At 50.2% G+C, this 18,516-nt stretch overlaps 1 protein-coding gene across 3 annotated transcripts in view; it reads right to left on the reverse strand.

Annotated features, from left to right (window-relative positions):
- Positions 1-395: 395 nt before the first annotated feature.
- The window catches only part of CNTRL (centriolin), a 53,396-nt gene continuing 35,275 nt past the window's right edge, over positions 396-18,516 (reverse strand). Inside the window, exons 21-44 of one of the 3 annotated variants that reach the window (XM_066580302.1) lie at positions 18,303-18,447; positions 18,045-18,187; positions 17,662-17,854; positions 17,061-17,272; positions 16,430-16,605; positions 16,155-16,347; positions 15,590-15,720; positions 15,369-15,509; positions 14,886-15,012; positions 14,635-14,799; positions 14,058-14,217; positions 13,164-13,279; positions 12,542-12,759; positions 11,618-11,775; positions 11,454-11,527; positions 10,984-11,172; positions 9,511-9,736; positions 8,733-8,938; positions 7,894-8,034; positions 6,286-6,552; positions 4,674-4,736; positions 2,431-2,640; positions 2,257-2,338; positions 396-819 (exon numbers count right to left, since the gene is read on the reverse strand). In XM_066580302.1, coding sequence (XP_066436399.1) covers positions 2,261-2,338; positions 2,431-2,640; positions 4,674-4,736; positions 6,286-6,552; positions 7,894-8,034; positions 8,733-8,938; positions 9,511-9,736; positions 10,984-11,172; positions 11,454-11,527; positions 11,618-11,775; positions 12,542-12,759; positions 13,164-13,279; positions 14,058-14,217; positions 14,635-14,799; positions 14,886-15,012; positions 15,369-15,509; positions 15,590-15,720; positions 16,155-16,347; positions 16,430-16,605; positions 17,061-17,272; positions 17,662-17,854; positions 18,045-18,187; positions 18,303-18,447 — 3,732 coding nt within the window. In that variant the 3' untranslated portion in view covers positions 396-819; positions 2,257-2,260. Of the gene's footprint in view, positions 820-2,256; positions 2,339-2,430; positions 2,641-4,673; positions 4,737-6,285; positions 6,553-7,893; positions 8,035-8,732; positions 8,939-9,510; positions 9,737-10,983; positions 11,173-11,453; positions 11,528-11,617; positions 11,776-12,541; positions 12,760-13,163; positions 13,280-14,057; positions 14,218-14,634; positions 14,800-14,885; positions 15,013-15,368; positions 15,510-15,589; positions 15,721-16,154; positions 16,348-16,429; positions 16,606-17,060; positions 17,318-17,661; positions 17,855-18,044; positions 18,188-18,302; positions 18,448-18,516 lie in introns of all 3 variants that reach the window. The other 2 variants (XM_066580300.1, XM_066580299.1) reach the window with 2 other exon arrangements.

Consider the following 18,516-nt stretch of genomic DNA (forward strand, 5'->3'; position numbering starts at 1 on the left):
AGCCATTTTCAAATCCCTGCCCAGGAAGAGATGCCTGAAGACAAGCGTAGCTTAGGTGAAGCATTGGTTGAGTTTTATGCAGCTAGGGCTTAGAGCTCAAGCACATCCCCCTCCCTCCACCAATCCGCACACATGCTGCTACAAAGTCATGCTAGCAACACAACATCGCAATATTGCTCAGACCACCACTGCGATTTTTCTCACGGTAATATCGCATCACCTTTGTGAAACGGGCCTCCTGGTGCGATCACACATCTGAGGCGCTGCAGACTGTCTTACATTTTGGGGCTGAGCTGCAGCAGATTTCACTCCAATTTTAAGTCAATGGAAAGGGTGAAATCTGCTGCAGATCTGCACCAAATCAGTGATGCACGTTAAAGGTACACCTCCCCCCCCCCCCCCCCCCCTTCACCACTGGCCCACTCTCACAGTGATTCTTGTGCTTGTACCCAGGAGAATGGAGGTGGACAGCTGGAAGAGATCTCTGGCACACTCAGAGTAAACAGGCAGTTCGTCATCGGTGCATGCCTGCCTGTTTGACAAGTCACTTTCTAAGCAAGCTGAAGACGAAGCCATACTTGTTGTGTTGGGACCCGTAGTTACAGGGGCTGACCGTTGCCAACTGCTTTTTTGAGCGACTATGCGCCTGTGTAAAAGTTCCCTAAAACATGGGGTCCCTATTGTTATAGGGATAGTAGATCCAACCGTCACATCCAGAACAGTTACACCTGAATAAGGCACTTTGGTCCAGTCCTTGTGAGTAGATTCCAAGCTGAACGTTCCTGGTGGCTCTTGAGGATAATGCAGCAGCGGTGACACCTGAAATATAAGGAACAGCTGTGATGAACAGTTAAAAAAGAAAAAAAAAAAAAAAGATGAGACGTGCCCGCGGCGGCCCGGCCGGGCACGAGACGTGCCCGCGGCGGCCCGGCCGGGCACGAGACGTGCCCGCGGCGGCCCGGCCGGGCACGAGACGTGCCCACGGCGGCCCGGCCGGGCACGAGACGTGCCCACGGCGGCCCGGCCGGGCACGAGACCAACACCAGGAGCCATTAATATAAAATACGACCACATCTGTTCTATATAAATAACGCACTCAGAAGTGTCGGCACGCAGTTCCATCTCAGGCAGATCTAGAAAGGATTAGATGAACAGTCTTGGCACCGGAGGCCATACAAGTGCTTTCCCCTGTTGTGCTATAAAAAGGCTCTCTGACTACTTTGCCATAGAGACGGGTCTAGTGGTCAGCGATATCGCTACACAAACTGCATGATTTTCGGTGGAGGGGCGCATCTGGAGCTGGATGGTCCTTTCAACACATCGCTGACCAGTGGCTGCATTAGGGCACACGCGCGCTGCGGCTGGCCCATACGGACAACCACTACAGAGAATGGTTTGATCTGCTGACAAGAACAAGCAGTTCCACCAGTTTTGTTGTCCACCATCCAGATAAAAATGGCGCCTTTACTACAGACTATTTTCAGGCACTTAGCAGAAGGAAATTTGGTGTCCCGGCCCCCCATTAACTGTCCGTCACCATCACCTTGTAAATGAGAAATCTGGACTGCTATGAAGTGGAACTGTATCATCTGTAACAATTAATCCGGGTTTAGTTCGGGTGCTGACGATGGCCGTGTTCGTGTCTGGAGCCCTCGGGGTGAGTGACTCAATCTTGCCTTTGCTGTGGAGCGGCATACTGCCCCCTGCTGGTGTGATGGTCTGGGTGGGCCATCACATATGACAGTCAGTCCCCCCTAGTAGCGGTATGAGGGACACACGGAGCCTGTATGCCTAACCGTATCACATCTTGTATCCAACCTAGAGGCGGTACAACAGGGTACTAGAGCCTCCATGCCTGGCAGTATCACATCTTGTATCCAAGCTAGAGGTGGTACAACAGGGTCCTAGAGCCTCCATGCCTGGCAGTATCACATCTTGTATCCAAGCTAGAGGTAGTACAACAGGGTACTAGAGCCTCCATGCCTGCCCGTATTGCATCTTGTATCCAACCTAGAGGTGGTACAACAGGGTACTAGAGCATCCATTCCCACCCGTATCACATCTTGTATCCAAGCTAGAGGCGGTACAACAGGGTACTAGAGCATCCATTCCCACCCGTATCACATCTTGTATCCAAGCTAGAGGCGGTACAGCAGGGTCCTAGAGCCTGTAGCTCTAGTATAGTAATCAATATATCATTACATTCACACATTTCACTCCTTATTTATGTGGTCACTGAGCCCATGGACCCCTTACCTGGTCACTGCAGGGAGGCTCTGAGCGGGGGCAGAGCTGATAATTCGGGTGCAGGGGAGGTGCTGGATCTTGGTTTCAAACTCTTTAAGACAGAAGACCATTTACAGTAATGCAACGCATCAGCCACTTCCCTTGCTGGGTCATGTAGTACCCCTCCATAAGCGGCGCACTCACCTGGGTCAGCAGGGGGCCGTGTACCTCTCGGCTCGGGGAGTGCAGCAGCCGGGAGGACTTCGAGTGCAAAGGAGACTCCGCTGATATGTTAGAGACTAAGTTGTCCAGGGCATCGAGCTGCCGCCGCAGACCCTGCAGGGAGCCCTCCGTCTGCCGCCGGCCTCTGCTCAGCACGTCTGCTTGTTTGGACATTCGCTGGTGGAGCTGCGCCTATAAAGGAGCACGACAGCATTAGCAGCCGCCATTCATAGTGTAGGGCGACCATGAGAACACTATGAGGTTATGCAGATGCAGCAAAGCTTAACTTGACCAAGATAACTTTCTGTGCCGAGTTCTCTTTAAGGATGCCCCCCCCCCCTTTTTTTTCTCTTTGATTTATGTTTTTTCCTCCCATCTTTCAGTCAATCATAATGCCCAGTTTTGCGCCAGCGTAGCGGTCTGATGGCTGGTAGTTTGCGGGATGAGTTGTAATTCTCTGTGGTACTATAGAATACACTGATAAAAGGTTTAAAAATTTCTAAGCGGAGTGAAAAGGAAAAAAAAAAACCCCATTTTGCCATCTTGGGAGGGTGAGGGGGGGGGGGGGTTGTTTTTATGACGGACGCTGCAGCAAAAACACTTTATTCTACGGGGCCGTGCGATTACGACAAAGTTTATTTAGTCATTTTTGTTTGCTGCACCTTAAAAATAATTTTCTGACCACCATTCCTTATTTTTAATCAGTGGGTTTGGGTGGGGCTCGTCTTTTGTGGGATGTGGGGTTTCTGTGGGTATCATTTTGGGGCACAAAACTTGTGGATGGCTTTTTATTTTTAAAAGGGTTTAAAAAAAAACAAAAAAAAACGCAATTCTGGCGTTTGGTTTTTTTTTACGCCGTTCGCTTTGGGGGATTAGTAATGCGTTACGATAATAAATTGGGACTTGTGTTTTGATTTTTATTGGAAGTACGGGAAAAGGTTTTTTCTCATTTATTGTTTTTACAGAGAACCTGTCAGCAGTTTTTTCATAGTTCGGCTCCTCCACCTCCTAAACTACGCTGTTAGGGGGATTTACAAAGTTACGCTGTTGGAAATGGTGTTTGACTTTATTAGCATGAAACCCCTGATTTTTACCAGTATGCTTCAATCGGCCCGATGGGTGGGCTGGACAGACGCCTTGTGTACCTCCCCAAACATGCCCCCCCCCCCCCCCCCCCTGTGCCAGACACACGGAGACGTCATCTACCCATTGCTGCCGTAGTTCTAGTCTCCAGGTAGCGCTGCGACCGGCACACACAGTTGGATTTGTTGAATCTGTCCATAATAGGCACAGATGATCTGCATCCGCACCGGTCCCGGCGTTTACACTTCGTCGCGGTCTAAATCTCACGGTGAGAATGTCTCCACATATCTGGCACAGAGAGGGGAGTGTTTGCGGAGGTACACAAGCATCAGAGGTAGTTAGTCCGCCCTTTGGACAGATAGACCCTGATCTTTACCGGTATGCTTGAAACACCATTTACCACAAAGTAACTTTGTGAATGCTAGATCATTGTTTAAGAGGTGGGGTGGCTCACTATGTAAAAAACGGATGACCGGTTCCCTTTCATTTTTAATATCCTTTATTACAATAATATATTTTTTTAATCGCCTAAGGGGACTTAAGCTTGTAATAGTTTATACTACATTCTGCAATACTTCAGTATTGCAGTATATGGCATTTCTGCCAGCATTGCATTACGACAGGCTACAGACACGTCTCAATAGGCAGAAATACAAGGCAGCCATGGGCTGCCATGACAACTGAACAGCATCTCATTGTGGGGGTCTGTTCAGAACTCCTGAACGCCAATTGGGGCATTTAAAGGGTCAATCGTGATTACTGTTATTGCGGGCATGTAGCTGCTGCTTATAAAGTGGGCTCAGCTTCAGAGCCCACTCTATTCAAACTGCGCCCCTAGAGGACGTACATGTATACCCTTTAGTGTCAAGGTCAGACCACTGTAAAGCTATTAAATGGGCAAAGAAACTGTGGCCCAGAACATTACAACACTAAGAGTCAATTTAAATGTTGTTACATCCGTACTCCGTAACCCCATACACTCCACAGAACAGATTTGCTGTACATGAATCCTTGTGCGAGGGGTTAACGTTCTGCAGTCACCTAGCTCTTCTAAATGATATGACAGCACAAGGTAAGGAATTTAAGGACATCCATGACAGCTGTCAGCACGCAGCTCTGAAGGACTTAGGAGACGCATTTACCCTCAGTCGATCCTCCTGCTGCTGGAGCTTTTCTCGTAAGGCCTCTCCGCGCCATTGTTCATCCTGTGAAGAGGAGGATGCAACACTGTAAAAGGGTTGTACCATAATGGACTTTTATTACTTATACATACGTCAGGTGATAAAAGTCTGATTGGTCAGTGGTTTTCCTTTCCGTGAAAATCATCCATAGCATGTGTAAAAAATAAAATAAATTATATACTCACCTCTCCGCCGCTGCCGGGGCTCAGTCGCATATAGCCACGTCTTCTCCCTGCATTCCTCTGAAGTTCTTTCATCAGACAGGGATTTAAAGTGAATTCAATAAAGGGCCGAGCACTGCCTGTGATTGGCTGAGGGCTCAGCCAATCAGATACACCTCTTTCAGCAGCTGGGGATTTTAAACTTCAGAGCAGTGCAGGGAGAAGATGCAGCTACACGCGGCTCCCTGACAGCGGCGGAGAGGTGAATGCGAAGTGGTGTGGAATGCGAAGCAGGCTCGTAACTGAAGTTTTTGCTCCTAAAGCAGAGCAAAAATTTGGGAGAGAGGCTGCTCACAAGCTGAGGCACTCACAAGTATCACTTTATAAAAAAATTTTTTTTTATAAACTCACCTAGAAGAGCTGTCCGGCTCTTTTCTCTGGCCCCTGCAGTCGTCTTCTGGATTGGTTACAGCGCTCAGCCAAATCACAGGCAGCATTCAGCTGTCATTCAATGACGGCTGAGTTCTGCCTTTGATTGGTCAAAGACCTCAGCCAATCAGAGGCAGCGCTTTCTGGAGGCGGGGATTTTTCAATCCCCGGCCTCCAAAAGACAGAAGACGAGTGTCGGGGCTAGAGAAAAAGAGACTGATAGCTCTTCTAGGTAAGTAAAAAAAAAAAAAAAATTTTTTTTTTTTTTATAGCTAGGTTTGATTTTCAGGGAAGGGCTAATATTTTGAGCCCTTCCTCAAAAATCATCGCTGCAATAGGATAGCATCGCAGACCTCTGCCACCGCTGTGACAGGGCATTTCTTCATCCCCGCAGGGATGAAGGAATCCCCTGCCATAGCTGTCACAGCTGTGTCAAGGGAGCGCGATGTACTTGCCATGTTTTAAATAGGGCTGGTGCTGCTGTCGCCGGCCCCATTGGAAATAATGGGCAATAGCGCAGATTTTTCTTAGCGCTGCCAGGCTTCAGTGAAGACATCACAAATGAGTATGAAACCATCGAAAATCATTAGTTTCATAATCATGCGTTTTCACTCGCTCTTGCAAACATATTGCTAGTGGGTAGGAGCCCTCAGTCATAAGTAACGCACCCTTAAACATTAGTACTAGTTGTGGAATTTCAATGGCGGATTCTGCACTAAGATTCTGCAACCAAGTACTGAATGCAGTTTTAACAATCCCCAACTCTTGGAGCGGGGATATGAGTCACGTTATGCTCTGCTGTAGATGCGCCATGGACGTTCTGTGGATTTCATTCATTGCAATGCAAATGAGTGAAATCTGCGTCCATTTCCGCAACAAGTCCTGTGCGCAATCTATGCCACTAACCCCAGACTACAATGAGTACTGAGAGCTCGGAGGCATCGGGGACCTCGTGACCCGGCCTGTATTACTGCGCCTCTCACCAGTATATGACTCCTAGAGGGGCCCGCATCCTCCTGGGTGGAGGGGTTTGCTGAGAAGGGGTAGTCCTCCTTCAGACGGTCCAGCTGTGCCTGCAGGCTGTGGTTCTGCTCCAGCGCCGGCTCCACGTCCTCCAGCAGCTCGTCGGTCATGGGGCAGTGAAGCTCCTGTAAGCTGCTCTGGATCTCCAGCTTCACTTGGGCTTTTAACTCCCTCACAGCCTCATTGACCTCCTGCTGCCGCGTATCCAGTTCTTCCTGACTCTTCAGCTGCAATGAGAACGAGTTGAGACAACAACCCCCATCATCTGCTGCCACCCCCTCAGACGTCCTGCCGCAGATCACGCTACAAAGTGTGTAACAACATGGGACAAACATCCTAGAAACACGTTACATAGGAGGGACCGTCACCTGTACAGAGACCTCTGCCCACCTGTGATACCATGTGTTATACTGCATCAGTGTGGACAATCCTCTGTGACCCAAGCACAGCATCAGTGACTGCCTCTAGTGGTGACTGTCATGTATTACATGCAACACAGCAGGGATTTTTAAATGCAGAATAAGCAGCAGGTAGTTAGCGGTAGTTCATCGGATTCAGCTAGATGCCCACAGGTGGTTTTCAGTCCGTGTAATTCTGTGGACCGCACATGATCCCGGTACAGGCTATATACAGAACCACAGTCCACGTGCAAAAAAAAAAACCTAAGGCCATTCCTGTCGGTTCCATGGGCAGCCGGCTGTGTGCCGCCCAACGCTGATTTGCTTCACTACTTTTAAAAAATATTTTTTTTCCCCCAAAGATCTTATTTTCTGCCGCCATCTTCTGACTACAATCACTTTTTTTGCTTTTCCGCTGACCTAGTGGTGCGAGGCTGATTGTTTGTGGGACGTCCTGTAGTTTCTATTGAATCCACTCTGGAGTGTTTACGGCTTTTTATTCATTTTTTTCTTAGAGATGCAATTCTTGGCATTTTTTGTGACATGAAGAATTATACGTTATTTGATCGGATGAAGGAGCGATACTAAATCTGCTTTTTTTGGTTTTGATTATAAATATGGGAAAAGGGGTTTTAAAAACTTATTACCTTTTATTTTTTTTCTAATTAATAAAAAGTTAAAAAAATAATGTAAAAATAAGTTAAGTCCTCATAAGGGACTTGAACTTGTTATCGTTAGATCACTCATAGCGTATAATGCAATTCAAAAGTATTGCATTATACCGCATTCTGACAGGCAATCAGCTATGGTAGACCAGAGGGCCTTCAGATGGCCCCAAGCTACCATGGCAACCGAACGGCATCTCACAATCTCATCAAATGGGGGCTGTTCAGGACCCCTGAATACCAATCGGGCGTTTAAAGGGTTGTGTGCCTGTCAAAGGCAGTCAGCAGCCACTATGTATGGAGCGGGATCGGCTACTGATCCAACTCTATACAAACCCCACACCCTCATGACATTGTCTGTCCTGGGGCATGACGGGGTTAACCCATGATGTCCTGCACTCTCTGCTCATCATGGCAGACTTCTCCAGTATAACCAGGTGCCCGAGCTGTGACGGGAGACAATGAGGTGACGTGCCCGCTGTATGGCAGGGCGTTGGGCGCTCACCTGTTTCTGCAGCATGCTGTGCTCCACCTGCAGCTGTTTCAGCTCCTTCAGCAGCCGCTTGGCTCGCTCGTGGTTGTCGTATGCCGCTTGTTTGACCATCAACAGCTGTTTCCTTAAGCTGCCGTTTTCCCTTTTCAGTTCCTGAAAACAGAGACCACAGTGAAGCGCTGCATTCTGGGAAGTCTCACTACAATACCTGTGATCACCTGAGCTGGGAGAAGAGCCGCAGCTTTACAAGAAGAGACTGTAAGCAGAACTACAAGGCTCAGCAGAGCTGCGGGGACGCCTCCTGCACAGGACTGTAGATGCAAACTACATCCATTACATGCAATCATGAGGGAACAATACCTCTGCAGCGCCACCTATTGGAAGGCCACATTCCTGCAAGTCAATGTCAGACTCTTTAGACAAGCCTTATACTAATGATTGGGAATTGAAAACCAACAGCCAGAATCCATACACAGACAGCTGTTTCGGGGTTTTTGCCCCTCATCAGTGTGCAGTAGGATCCTGGCTTGACTGGGGAGATCCTACTGCACAGGAGGAGTATCATCTCTCCTTAGGGAAACACCCAGAAGATGAGTGAGGAGACGTATAAGGCCATGCATGCTCCTCTGGTAAATATATGCAAATGGGGAAGATGGAACAAGTTTTCAATTCCCAGTCATTATTATAAGACTTGTATAAAGAGTCTGACATTGACTTGCAGGAATGCTGCCTTCCAATAGGTGGTGCTGCAGAGGCATTGTTCCATCTTCTCATTTGCATATTTCCCAAAGGAGCATGAAGGGGTAAATAAGAGAAACGATACCCCTCCCGATGCAATGATGATATCGCACCTCAGCCGCCTCCTCCTGCTGCATCCGCTGCTTCGTGATGGTTTCCTTCAGTGTGAGGATTCTCCTCTCGTCCGTCTTCCTCTCCGAGGTCGCCTCCTCTTGTAAACGTCTCAGATCACCTCTGTTAGTCTCCAGCTCCATCTGCAGAGCCGCTACCTCCTTGGCTTTGTCCTGTAGCTGCATCTCCCGCTCGGACAGGCGAAGTCCTGGAATAAAGGAATTACAAGGTAGTTGTTTGTAAAGGAAAACTACAAATCCCATCATGCCCCGAAAGCCACATATGTGCTGGTAGCTGCAATATAAGATTCGTCTCTTGATGATGCTCCCCTGCCATATTTACAGTGTAGGGACAGGATGAGTACAATATGGCCGCTTCTGCGTGCTGCAGGCCGTGTTCATCCCGGGTCCCTTGTCACATTACATATGACATAGGAACACGAGCGGCAGAACACAGAACACTAGAGGTCCTAAGAAAGCTGGATATTCACCTGACAGCGATCAGCGGCAACAGGAAGATATACTGTCGCTTATCCTTGTCAGGCCCAAAGGGACTTTACAGGGAAATTTCCAACTCGCCAGAAAACATCAGGGGGGACTCTGGAGGTCCTCAGTTATAAGATGGTCAGCAGACCCCACAACAAATAGTTAATATATGCCGTGCCGATCCTAGAGCGCTGGTCACTGCATGTTACAGGACGTTACCCACAAGGTTCCTGCGCTCCCACCGCGGAGCCGCAGAACCTTCATATATCGCAGGGATGGCAGTAAATATAATTACTAGCAGTGTCCAGCGACTCCTCCAGCGCAGAGCACCACCGCTCCTCCTGCGCAAGCCTCATGGCGCGCTCCTCTTGGGCACGGACGCTTTCAGCGATCATCTCCAGGGTATTCCTTTGTTCAGACAATTCCCTCTCATAGTTCTGCCTGTCGTTCTCCAGTTGTGCAGCTGCCACTCTGAGCTGTTCTTCCCGCCCCGTAATGTCTTGCGTGATTTGCTTTAGTCGCTGTGGAAAAACAGAGTGATTGCCAATCAGAAAGACTCAGACAGTAGACTGCCTGACCCAGGGCACAAGTAATCCAATCTTTCTCCCTCATACCCGGGGCGCAAGTAACCCTCTCCTCCGGGGGCGCAAGTAACCCTCCCCTCTGCGACCCGGGGCCGCAAGTAGCCCGCCCGTCCCCTCTGCGACCCGGGGCCGCAAGTAGCCCGCCCGTCCCCTCTGCAACCCGGGGCCGCAAGTAGCCCGCCCGTCCCCTCTGCAACCCGGGGCCGCAAGTAGCCCGCCCGTCCCCTCTGCAACCCGGGGCCGCAAGTAGCCCGCCCGTCCCCTCTGCGACCCAGGGCCGCAAGTAGCCCGCCCGTCCCCTCTGCGACCCAGGGCCGCAAGTAGCCCGCCCGTCCCCTCTGCGACCCGGGGCCGCAAGTAGCCCGCCCGTCCCCTCTGCGACCCGGGGCCGCAAGTAGCCCGCCCGTCCCCTCTGCGACCCGGGGCCGCAAGTAGCCCGCCCGTCCCCTCTGCGACCCGGGGCCGCAAGTAGCCCGCCCGTCCCCTCTGCGACCCAGGGCCGCAAGTAGCCCGCCCGTCCCCTCTGCGACCCGGGGCCGCAAGTAGCCCGCCCGTCCCCTCTGCGACCCGGGGCCGCAAGTAGCCCGCCCGTCCCCTCTGCGACCCGGGGCCGCAAGTAGCCCGCCCGTCCCCTCTGCGACCCGGGGCCGCAAGTAGCCCGCCCGTCCCCTCTGCGACCCGGGGCCGCAAGTAGCCCGCCCGTCCCCTCTGCGACCCGGGGCCGCAAGTAGCCCGCCCGTCCCCTCCCCCTCCTGCACCCAAGAAATCAGCTCCACGTGGCACACAAGAAAGCCTCAGAAGTCGTCGCATGATAGTAAAGTTGACAAGTATTCCGGTAACGCAGTCCTCCCCGATTGGCTGACACAGGGCTCGTGCGCTGGGATCACTAGAATACACTAGAAGTCCCTTACTAGCGGAGGTCCGTTAGCTGGCACATTCACCATTCCCTATAATAAAGGGGGGTCTGCCCCAGTAGAGCGCAGCAGGCCCGTTGGATTTTCTTTGACCCAGCTCTGCAGATCCTGTACCTCAGCCTACTCATGTGGATGAGACTCAGTGAAGCCCCCTACAGTTGGACCACCAGGAATCAGTAGGGTGCAGCACATCCTATAGCAACATGCCACATCTCGCTTCCTGGCCACCATTACAAGGGTGATAGGACAGTGGCGCCCTTGTGCCCTCACCAGGTCCTGCTGGGCGACCTCCCGCTCCTTCTCTTCCACAGATCTCTGAAGCTGCCTCAGACGCTCGTCCGTCCTTCTCTCTGCCTCCTGCAGCAGTTTGTGTCTCCCCGCAGCGTCCCCGATGTCCTCCTGCAGAGCCGCCTTCTCCTGTAACATATCATCGCGTTGCCTGGTGATGCTCTTCAGATCCTGGAAAAGAGCAACTTACATGACTGCACCGTCCTGCAACTTTATGCGGAATACCCACATGCACATTGTGCAGTTCCTCATACGCTGTGATGATCCCTAAACTTCTGGTGTTTGTGCAATCTTTCCCCTGGCCAGCAGGGGGCGCTGCGTTTAGTTTGCTTTCACTTTTAAGCACATTTGTGGCACGTTCAGCTTAGTTTCGGTGCCGACACTTCCCCTCCAGATCAATTTTAATCTGGTCCCAGTTTTACAATTTGCGCTCGTCATTCGGCACAACCTACCTGCTCCACCAGCCGGAGTTGTTCCTTCACATCCTCAAGTTCATTCTTCAGACAGTTCATCTCCTGTGTCTTATCTGCAGTCAGAAGCAGCGGTCAGTCGCTGGGCAGGTATAACAGAGGAGCAGCACTTAGTGTCTCGCACGGACACGCCGTTACAGTCTCACCTTCCAGCATGTGCTGAGCGGCTGCCGTTTCTTGCCTCACCGTTTGCTTTTGCTTGTTTAGCTGACTCAGCTCATTCTTCAGGGTCCTCACATCCCCCTCCAGTCTCTCCAAGGCTTCGGTCGCCATTTTGTTTTGCTTCTCGGTGTCTGACAACGCTCTGGTAATGAGAAGTAAAGAAGACAACCCATATAATGTAAGGAAGTCCGTGTCCTCAAATATACAGGAGCAGCTAGGGAGAGAGGGAACAAATACACCTACCCTGCTGCGGTCGACTACTGAGACTCTGCTCCTCCCTGCACTGCTAACTGCATCTGATCCCTCCCCTTGCTGCATGACTCCGCCCCTCGTTGAACTACTCCTTGCATCTGATACTTAAACCCTCCTCTTGCATCTTGGTGCATATAGCCCCAACCGCTGCCTACACTACTGTCTGCATCTGATATATGACCACTCCCCCTGCTAGATGGCCCCACCCCTGCCTAAGCTATTGTCTGCATCTGATATATGACCACTCCCCCTGCTGGATGGCCCCACCCCTGCCTAAGCTACTGTCTGCATCTGATATCCGACCACTACTCCTTCTGGAAGGCCCCACCCCTGCCTATGCTGCTGGCTGCATCTGATACTGGATCCCTCCTGCTGCATCTTATTGCATGACCCCACCCCTGCCTACATCTGATACCTGACCGCTCCTCCTGCATCTTGTTGCATGGCTCCACCCTCGTGTCTCTGAGTTAACACTTTACAGACTACTAGTAAATGACTGATTCTCTGCTGTTGGCAGATACAGGCTCCTCCCCACATCCAAGGAGAATTCCCCTTTGTACATCTCAGCAGTACCCGGATTATTTGCATCCTGCCCTAACTGACGTTTTATGACATGGACTCTGCATCTAGAGGTGAAGAAAGGGTATAACCATTACTTTTTGCTCTGGCTGAGTCTGCGCTCTAACTCCTGGTTGCTTTCCTCCAGATTTTCCTTCTGGCTGCTCAAGGCATCCACCTTCTCCTGCAGGGGGCGCATCTGCGTCATGAGGAGCTCAATCTCTTGGTGGTCTTTCTCCAGTAGCTGCCGCTGCCTGTCCTCCTCTCCGTGGACTCGTTGCAGCGTCCTCTGCAGGTTCTCCAGCTCCAGCTTTCCCTGAAAACACACAAAACTCATTTAACTCTCTGCATTCCCACACTCCGCTCAAAAGCCAATAATTAGCCTGAGTACTACAAGTCACAGCACCCCAAATACATGAGGTAGATGCTGATCCCAACAAATTATGACATATCCTATGGATGTGACCGTCTGACATGAGCGTGCTCTGTGGCTTCTAGAACGCCCATAACAATGAACGAAAGGAGCCGCCTCAACTGCAAGGTTGGGGTTCATGGACCCCTGGTGTCCACCTAGGTGGGACCCTCAGACATTTATGGCATATCCTGTGGTGAGGATACCTCTAAGAAATAGTCGATGTTAGGGGTACATTGTAAATAACGGAGCTTTCTGCCGTTCTAGAGACAATCCTCACAAGGAGTGCAAACCGCAGAGCATCGCACCTGCAGCAGCAGCTCCTGCGTCTTCTCCAGGTCACTGATCTTCTGGTCGTGCTGCAGTCTCACTCCCCGAAGCTCCTTATTCTCCAGCTGCTGCATTTCCAGAACATGCTTCAGCTCTGATAAAGAGAAAAGCAATTAGTGACGGCATCGCTGAAGGGAAACGTGTAAGTTGGCAGTCAGCGCCCCCGGAGGCAAGCGTAATGGGGGGGGGGGGAGGGGGGGAGCCCTGATGACGCCAGCACACACATGATGTATGTAACACGTAATATACAGGCCAGTCTACAGTATCCTGAAGACACATACAGCCACATATACAGCGCAGAGGATGTGCCAGGAAGTGTTGCCAGTGGATCCCGCGATTCACAAATGCAAATCAATCAATTTTCAATTATGCAAATACGAGACACTTAAATCTATTGCTTTATTATATATATATTACACCAAGTACAGCAGACCCTTCCATTTTTTTCTACATTTTGTAATGTGGTGGCCTTGTGCAAATGTAAAAAAAAATAATAAATTTTATATATATATATATATATATATATATATATATATATATATATATATATATATATATATATATATATATATATATATATATATTTATTTAATTCATTCCATTCAAGTTTCCCCATTATTCTGCACTCAGTACCCCAATAAGAAAATCCGGCAGAGGTTTGGGAAAAATTCTTCCAGTGTCTACGACAGTAAGCTAGTGTGGCGACACGCAAAAGGGACCTCCACGCTGGTTTGTACTTTGTGTATTCAAAAAAGCTGATGCTTTTGCATTACAGCTATTATTCCTAATTCCACCAAGTAATCTTCGTGAGCATGGAGATTATATATATATATTTTATTTTTTCATATTCTCTTGCAGTGCCGACATCTCACCGGATTTCTGTTTGTGGATCTGGGAGGCCGTTTTCTGCAGGTTTTCTTCTTCCTCCAGGACTTCCTGTCTCAGCGCTGAGAGCTGCGATCTCTTCTCGTTCAGCTGCGCGCTCAGTTCCCCTTTCTGAATACTTAAATCTTCTAAGGTTGACTTCACCTCCTGCAAATGAAAAAAGAAAGGTGAAGATCAAAGCATTTTGAAGAGTCTGATGACAAATATGAAGGTATGAAAAGACTCAGGCAAGGAAGGCGCCATAAAAGCGGGATTTAGTAGATAGTCAGCAGAGGAAAGGGCCTAAAAATATCAAATGTCTCTATATAAATACTTTACCGGCTCCCCGCCCACAGCTGCTATGTTTATACTGGCATCCAATTGGGGGTCACCAGTCACGGGCTGACCATAGTGACATAACTTCAGGTATCGGCGACTGGTGGGCCAGCAGTGTAATCAGAGGAGTACAGTAAAGGGGTGTCCAGGACCATTATTTATATTGACCCCGAAAATGTGTTCAAGCCAGGAAACCCACTCATGACTTTAAGGCAGCGACACACAGCCGACCAGGTGATATCACCTTACCTTTATCTCTCGTCTCTTCTCGGCCAGGTCCAGCTCGCCATCGCGCAGAACATCTTTCAGATCGACTTTCTTCTGGTCAATGTGACTCTGCAGCAGATGAAGCTCCTGTTTCTTTTGGCCCAGAATCCTGTCCAGCTCCGTCGCCTCCTCTTGTTGTGCCGCTATCTGTGGGTCACGGGCAGGATCATCAATGTGCAGTTCATCCCAGATTCCCCCACAGGTAGTGGTGATGTACAGAGCGGCGCGCTCACCTGACTGTGCAGACGCTCCAGCGCGCTCCGCTTTGCCACCACGAGGTCCTCCGCCTCTCTCAGAGTCTGTAAACGTTCATCTTCTTTCCTCTCAGCCACTTGGATTTCTTCCTGCAGTTTTTGAAAGCTGAAAAAGCCAACATTGAAGGTTAGGCACACATGGCCGTCACTGAGAGATGTGCCTAAGGGACCTGGGCACAACTCGCATCAGATGTCACATGGACACTCATCTGTGTGCTGTCCGGCATACACGGACAACGCACACATTCTGGGGCAATGAACGTCCCTTAGTCTCGTCCGTGAAATGGACAGGAATAGGATGGGCCCATGTGAAAAACATCCATGTGTCTAGTCCCATAATGGGACCCTGCGCTGTCTATGGAGTAACACGGTCAGCACGTGGGCACCTAACGGATGAGACAAGCTTTGGACTGAGCCGAGTCACGGCAGCTGAACGGACCGCAGGGGCAGGTTGGTTCTCACCTTTCTGACATTGCTTCCATCTTGTGGTTCAGAGACTGGAACTCGGCGTCTTTGGTGGACACAACGCTGTTTATTCCCTGCAGGATGCTCTCCTGCGCTGCTCGGTGCTGCTCCAGGTCCTGGGCATTGGCCTGCAGCACCCTGTGAAAGGACAAGACCTCATATATAGTAATCAGCCCTGAACAAACACTAGACCCTTCATAGAGGAGTCCACTACGTACCGCAGCTGCTGATCCGCCTTCACCAGGTTGACCGCCGTCTCCTGCGCCCTCCGCTCCAGCTCCTCCGCATCGCTCTCCGTCTGACACAGATGCTTCTTGGCGGCATCATATTTTTCAAGTAAATCCATAGTCTGAAACAGAAAAAAAAGAGTCAAGTAGCAAAGCTGGTAGAGCGGCCGGCACAGAGTGTCTTGTACAAAAGAATTGTAACTTTCTACTAACTTCTGTAGTTCCATTCTACATCATTTATAAGATCTCTGCTTACTGTTAGTGAATGGAGATATTCACAGTCAGGGGCTGAAAACCTGCCGTAGCTCACAAGGCTGAGGGCTTATAATGCATCAGTGCAGGTAATAGGTTATCATGGAAGAGGATTTTCAACCTCTGAATGTAAACGATAAGATGTTCCCATGCACTGACAGCAAGCAGAGATCTTGAAAAAGAATGGGAGCACAAAGTCTATTAAAACTTAGGATGACTATGCTTAGTTTACACAGGACTGCAGCAGCACCCTGATACATCCCAAAACAGAGAACCTTGTCCTCTAGAGCCCCGATGCGCACACCTTATTCTGCGTGTCCTTCAGTTCGCCCTCGGCCTCTGCTAGCAGTCGGTCGGCTTCTCGCAGCTCCACTCTTCGTTTTAGAAGAGTTTTCTCCATGCAGTCAATCTCGTCTTCTATGTTATCATGATGCTGCAGGGACCGCTCCAGTTCTAACTCTGTAATCAGACTCTCCACATGACCGTCCACAAAGTTCCTGGAAAGGGACATGACAGTTTAGGGGTTCAGACCACGCGGCCCCTCCACAATGCTTCTGGTGGCATTACAGCATCACATACTTGCGCTTGCGTTTTTTGGCTGAGTCTCGTAACTCCTCGACTTCCCTCCTCAGCACTTCTCTCTGATTCTCCAGGACTGTTATGTCTTCCTTTAGTGTCACCTTCAGACACTTTTCTTTCTGCCGCTGAGACTTCAGGTGATCGATGATGTCCGAGAGACGATTAAGTTCATTTTCCTGTAATTATGCAAAAAAAAAAAAAAAAAGTGAGAAACAATCAAGAAAGAACACTGGAGGAATGTCTGACATCACTGAGGCACATAACCCGAGTGTTGGCGTTACCGGGAGTGGAAACCTACATCACGATCATTAGTGAACTTGAGAAGTGAACTCTGCCTGCCTAAACGCTCTGCGCTGGCCCTAACGACCTCAGCGGTGACATCAGCGCTCGTTTAGACCACTGTCGTCCCGTCTTAATGGGACATTAGAGAGATAGATAACATTATAGTCATTGGCCTCCAGTCTTCTATGTGAGCAGGGAGTGGCTTGAAGGAAGTCAGGGACTGTAGCAGGAGGATGGAGGAGACCTCCGATGTATGCACGCTAATATGGAGATGCTACAGATAAGACCTCCCTACCAGATATAACATATCTCCTGCAGTACAGCTGCTCGTACACAAACATGCACCTACCAGGTCGTGATGCGCTGACACGTTGCAGTGGAGGACGCCTGCTGGGATGACTGGAATGGTGAACTGTGGTGGGGGAGGTCCATACACAACATGAGTGCCGATAGGTGGGGGTCCATAAATCACCGTTCCCGGAGCCACTGGTTTGCCCTCGGAGGGTGGTGGAGGGCCATGGAGGACAGTAACTTGTGGGACCGGAGTACCGTCTGGGAACACTGTATAAATAACAGAGTCGGGCTCGCTGTCAACCTCATCATCTGCTAAGAAAAAGATCGTCTGAATGAGTCTGTGCACCAGGAGGAGGTCCTTAAAGGGGTTATCCAGGGTTAGAAAAACATTGCCGCTTTCTTCCAAACACAGCGCCACCCTTATCCGTGGATTGTGTTGGATAGTGCAGCTCAGCTCCCATTCACTTCAATAGAGCTGTGGTGCAAGACTACAGACAAGGGTGGCGCTGTGTTTGGAAGAAAGCAACCATGTTTTCCTAACCCTGGACAACCCCTTTAAAGAGGGGTAATCCTGAATAAGGGTAATACTGGAGAATGACACAGGGTTTGCAACAGAAATGCTGACAGCATATGCCCCCAATTACAGCGGAGCTCACCTCTATTACCATGACAGCGGGCGCAGACAGGGCGAAATGGTGAATACACCCACTGCCCAGTGGCTGTAGGACCGGCTGCTTCCTTCTTCCCGTGCTGGTGGTGACAGCTCGGCCGCTTGGCTGGGGAGGAGGTCATTGGATAATGTAAACTCACACCAGAGTCTTTTGTGCTTAGAGAATCGCGACCGGAGGTCTGCCAAAGAGAGAAGTCAGGAAATTGTGAATATTCTACAACAAGGCATTGCGGGAGAACCTGAGCAGGTCCCTCCGCAGACTACGAGAGGCCGGCCTCCCACCAGAATGGCGCGGGATTGGCCTCTCCTCTGCCCAGTCACCTGACTGGTCCGGGTTATACTGGTAAAATGTGCCTTTAGTACACTCACGTTGGAGGACGGCGGCAGGTAGTACCAGTAACCCTTTCTCCGGAATGGCTTGGCGAGGCCGGTGATGTAATCGCTCTGATGGCCCAGCGCATGTCTGAGCGACTTAATTTCATCTAGCAGATTCTCGATCTCCCCGGCATTATCTACAAAACACAGGAAGAAATATTCGCAGGCAGTAATCACATGCGGCAGCCAGTCGTGGCCGAGCGTCTCCTCAGTCATTACTGGTTTCATCACCCCTGCAGGCTTAGGTCGTACCAGCTCTGGCGTGCTCCAGCAGGTGTCGGAGTCGTTCTATCTCCGCCCGTTGTTTCTGCAGAGTGTGATTCAGTCTGTCAATCTCCATCTGCTGCGAGTTGGATGCAGCGATTCCCGACTCCGTACTCTGCAGCTCATCCTGCAACTGTGACGAGAGAAGAGGCTGCGCTCACGCATCAGGTAGCGGATACATAAAGCAGGCAGATCCTTCTAC

This window comes from Eleutherodactylus coqui, chromosome 10 (genome assembly GCF_035609145.1).
Source record: "Eleutherodactylus coqui strain aEleCoq1 chromosome 10, aEleCoq1.hap1, whole genome shotgun sequence".
In the NCBI taxonomy this organism is placed as follows: Eukaryota; Metazoa; Chordata; class Amphibia; order Anura; family Eleutherodactylidae; genus Eleutherodactylus; species Eleutherodactylus coqui.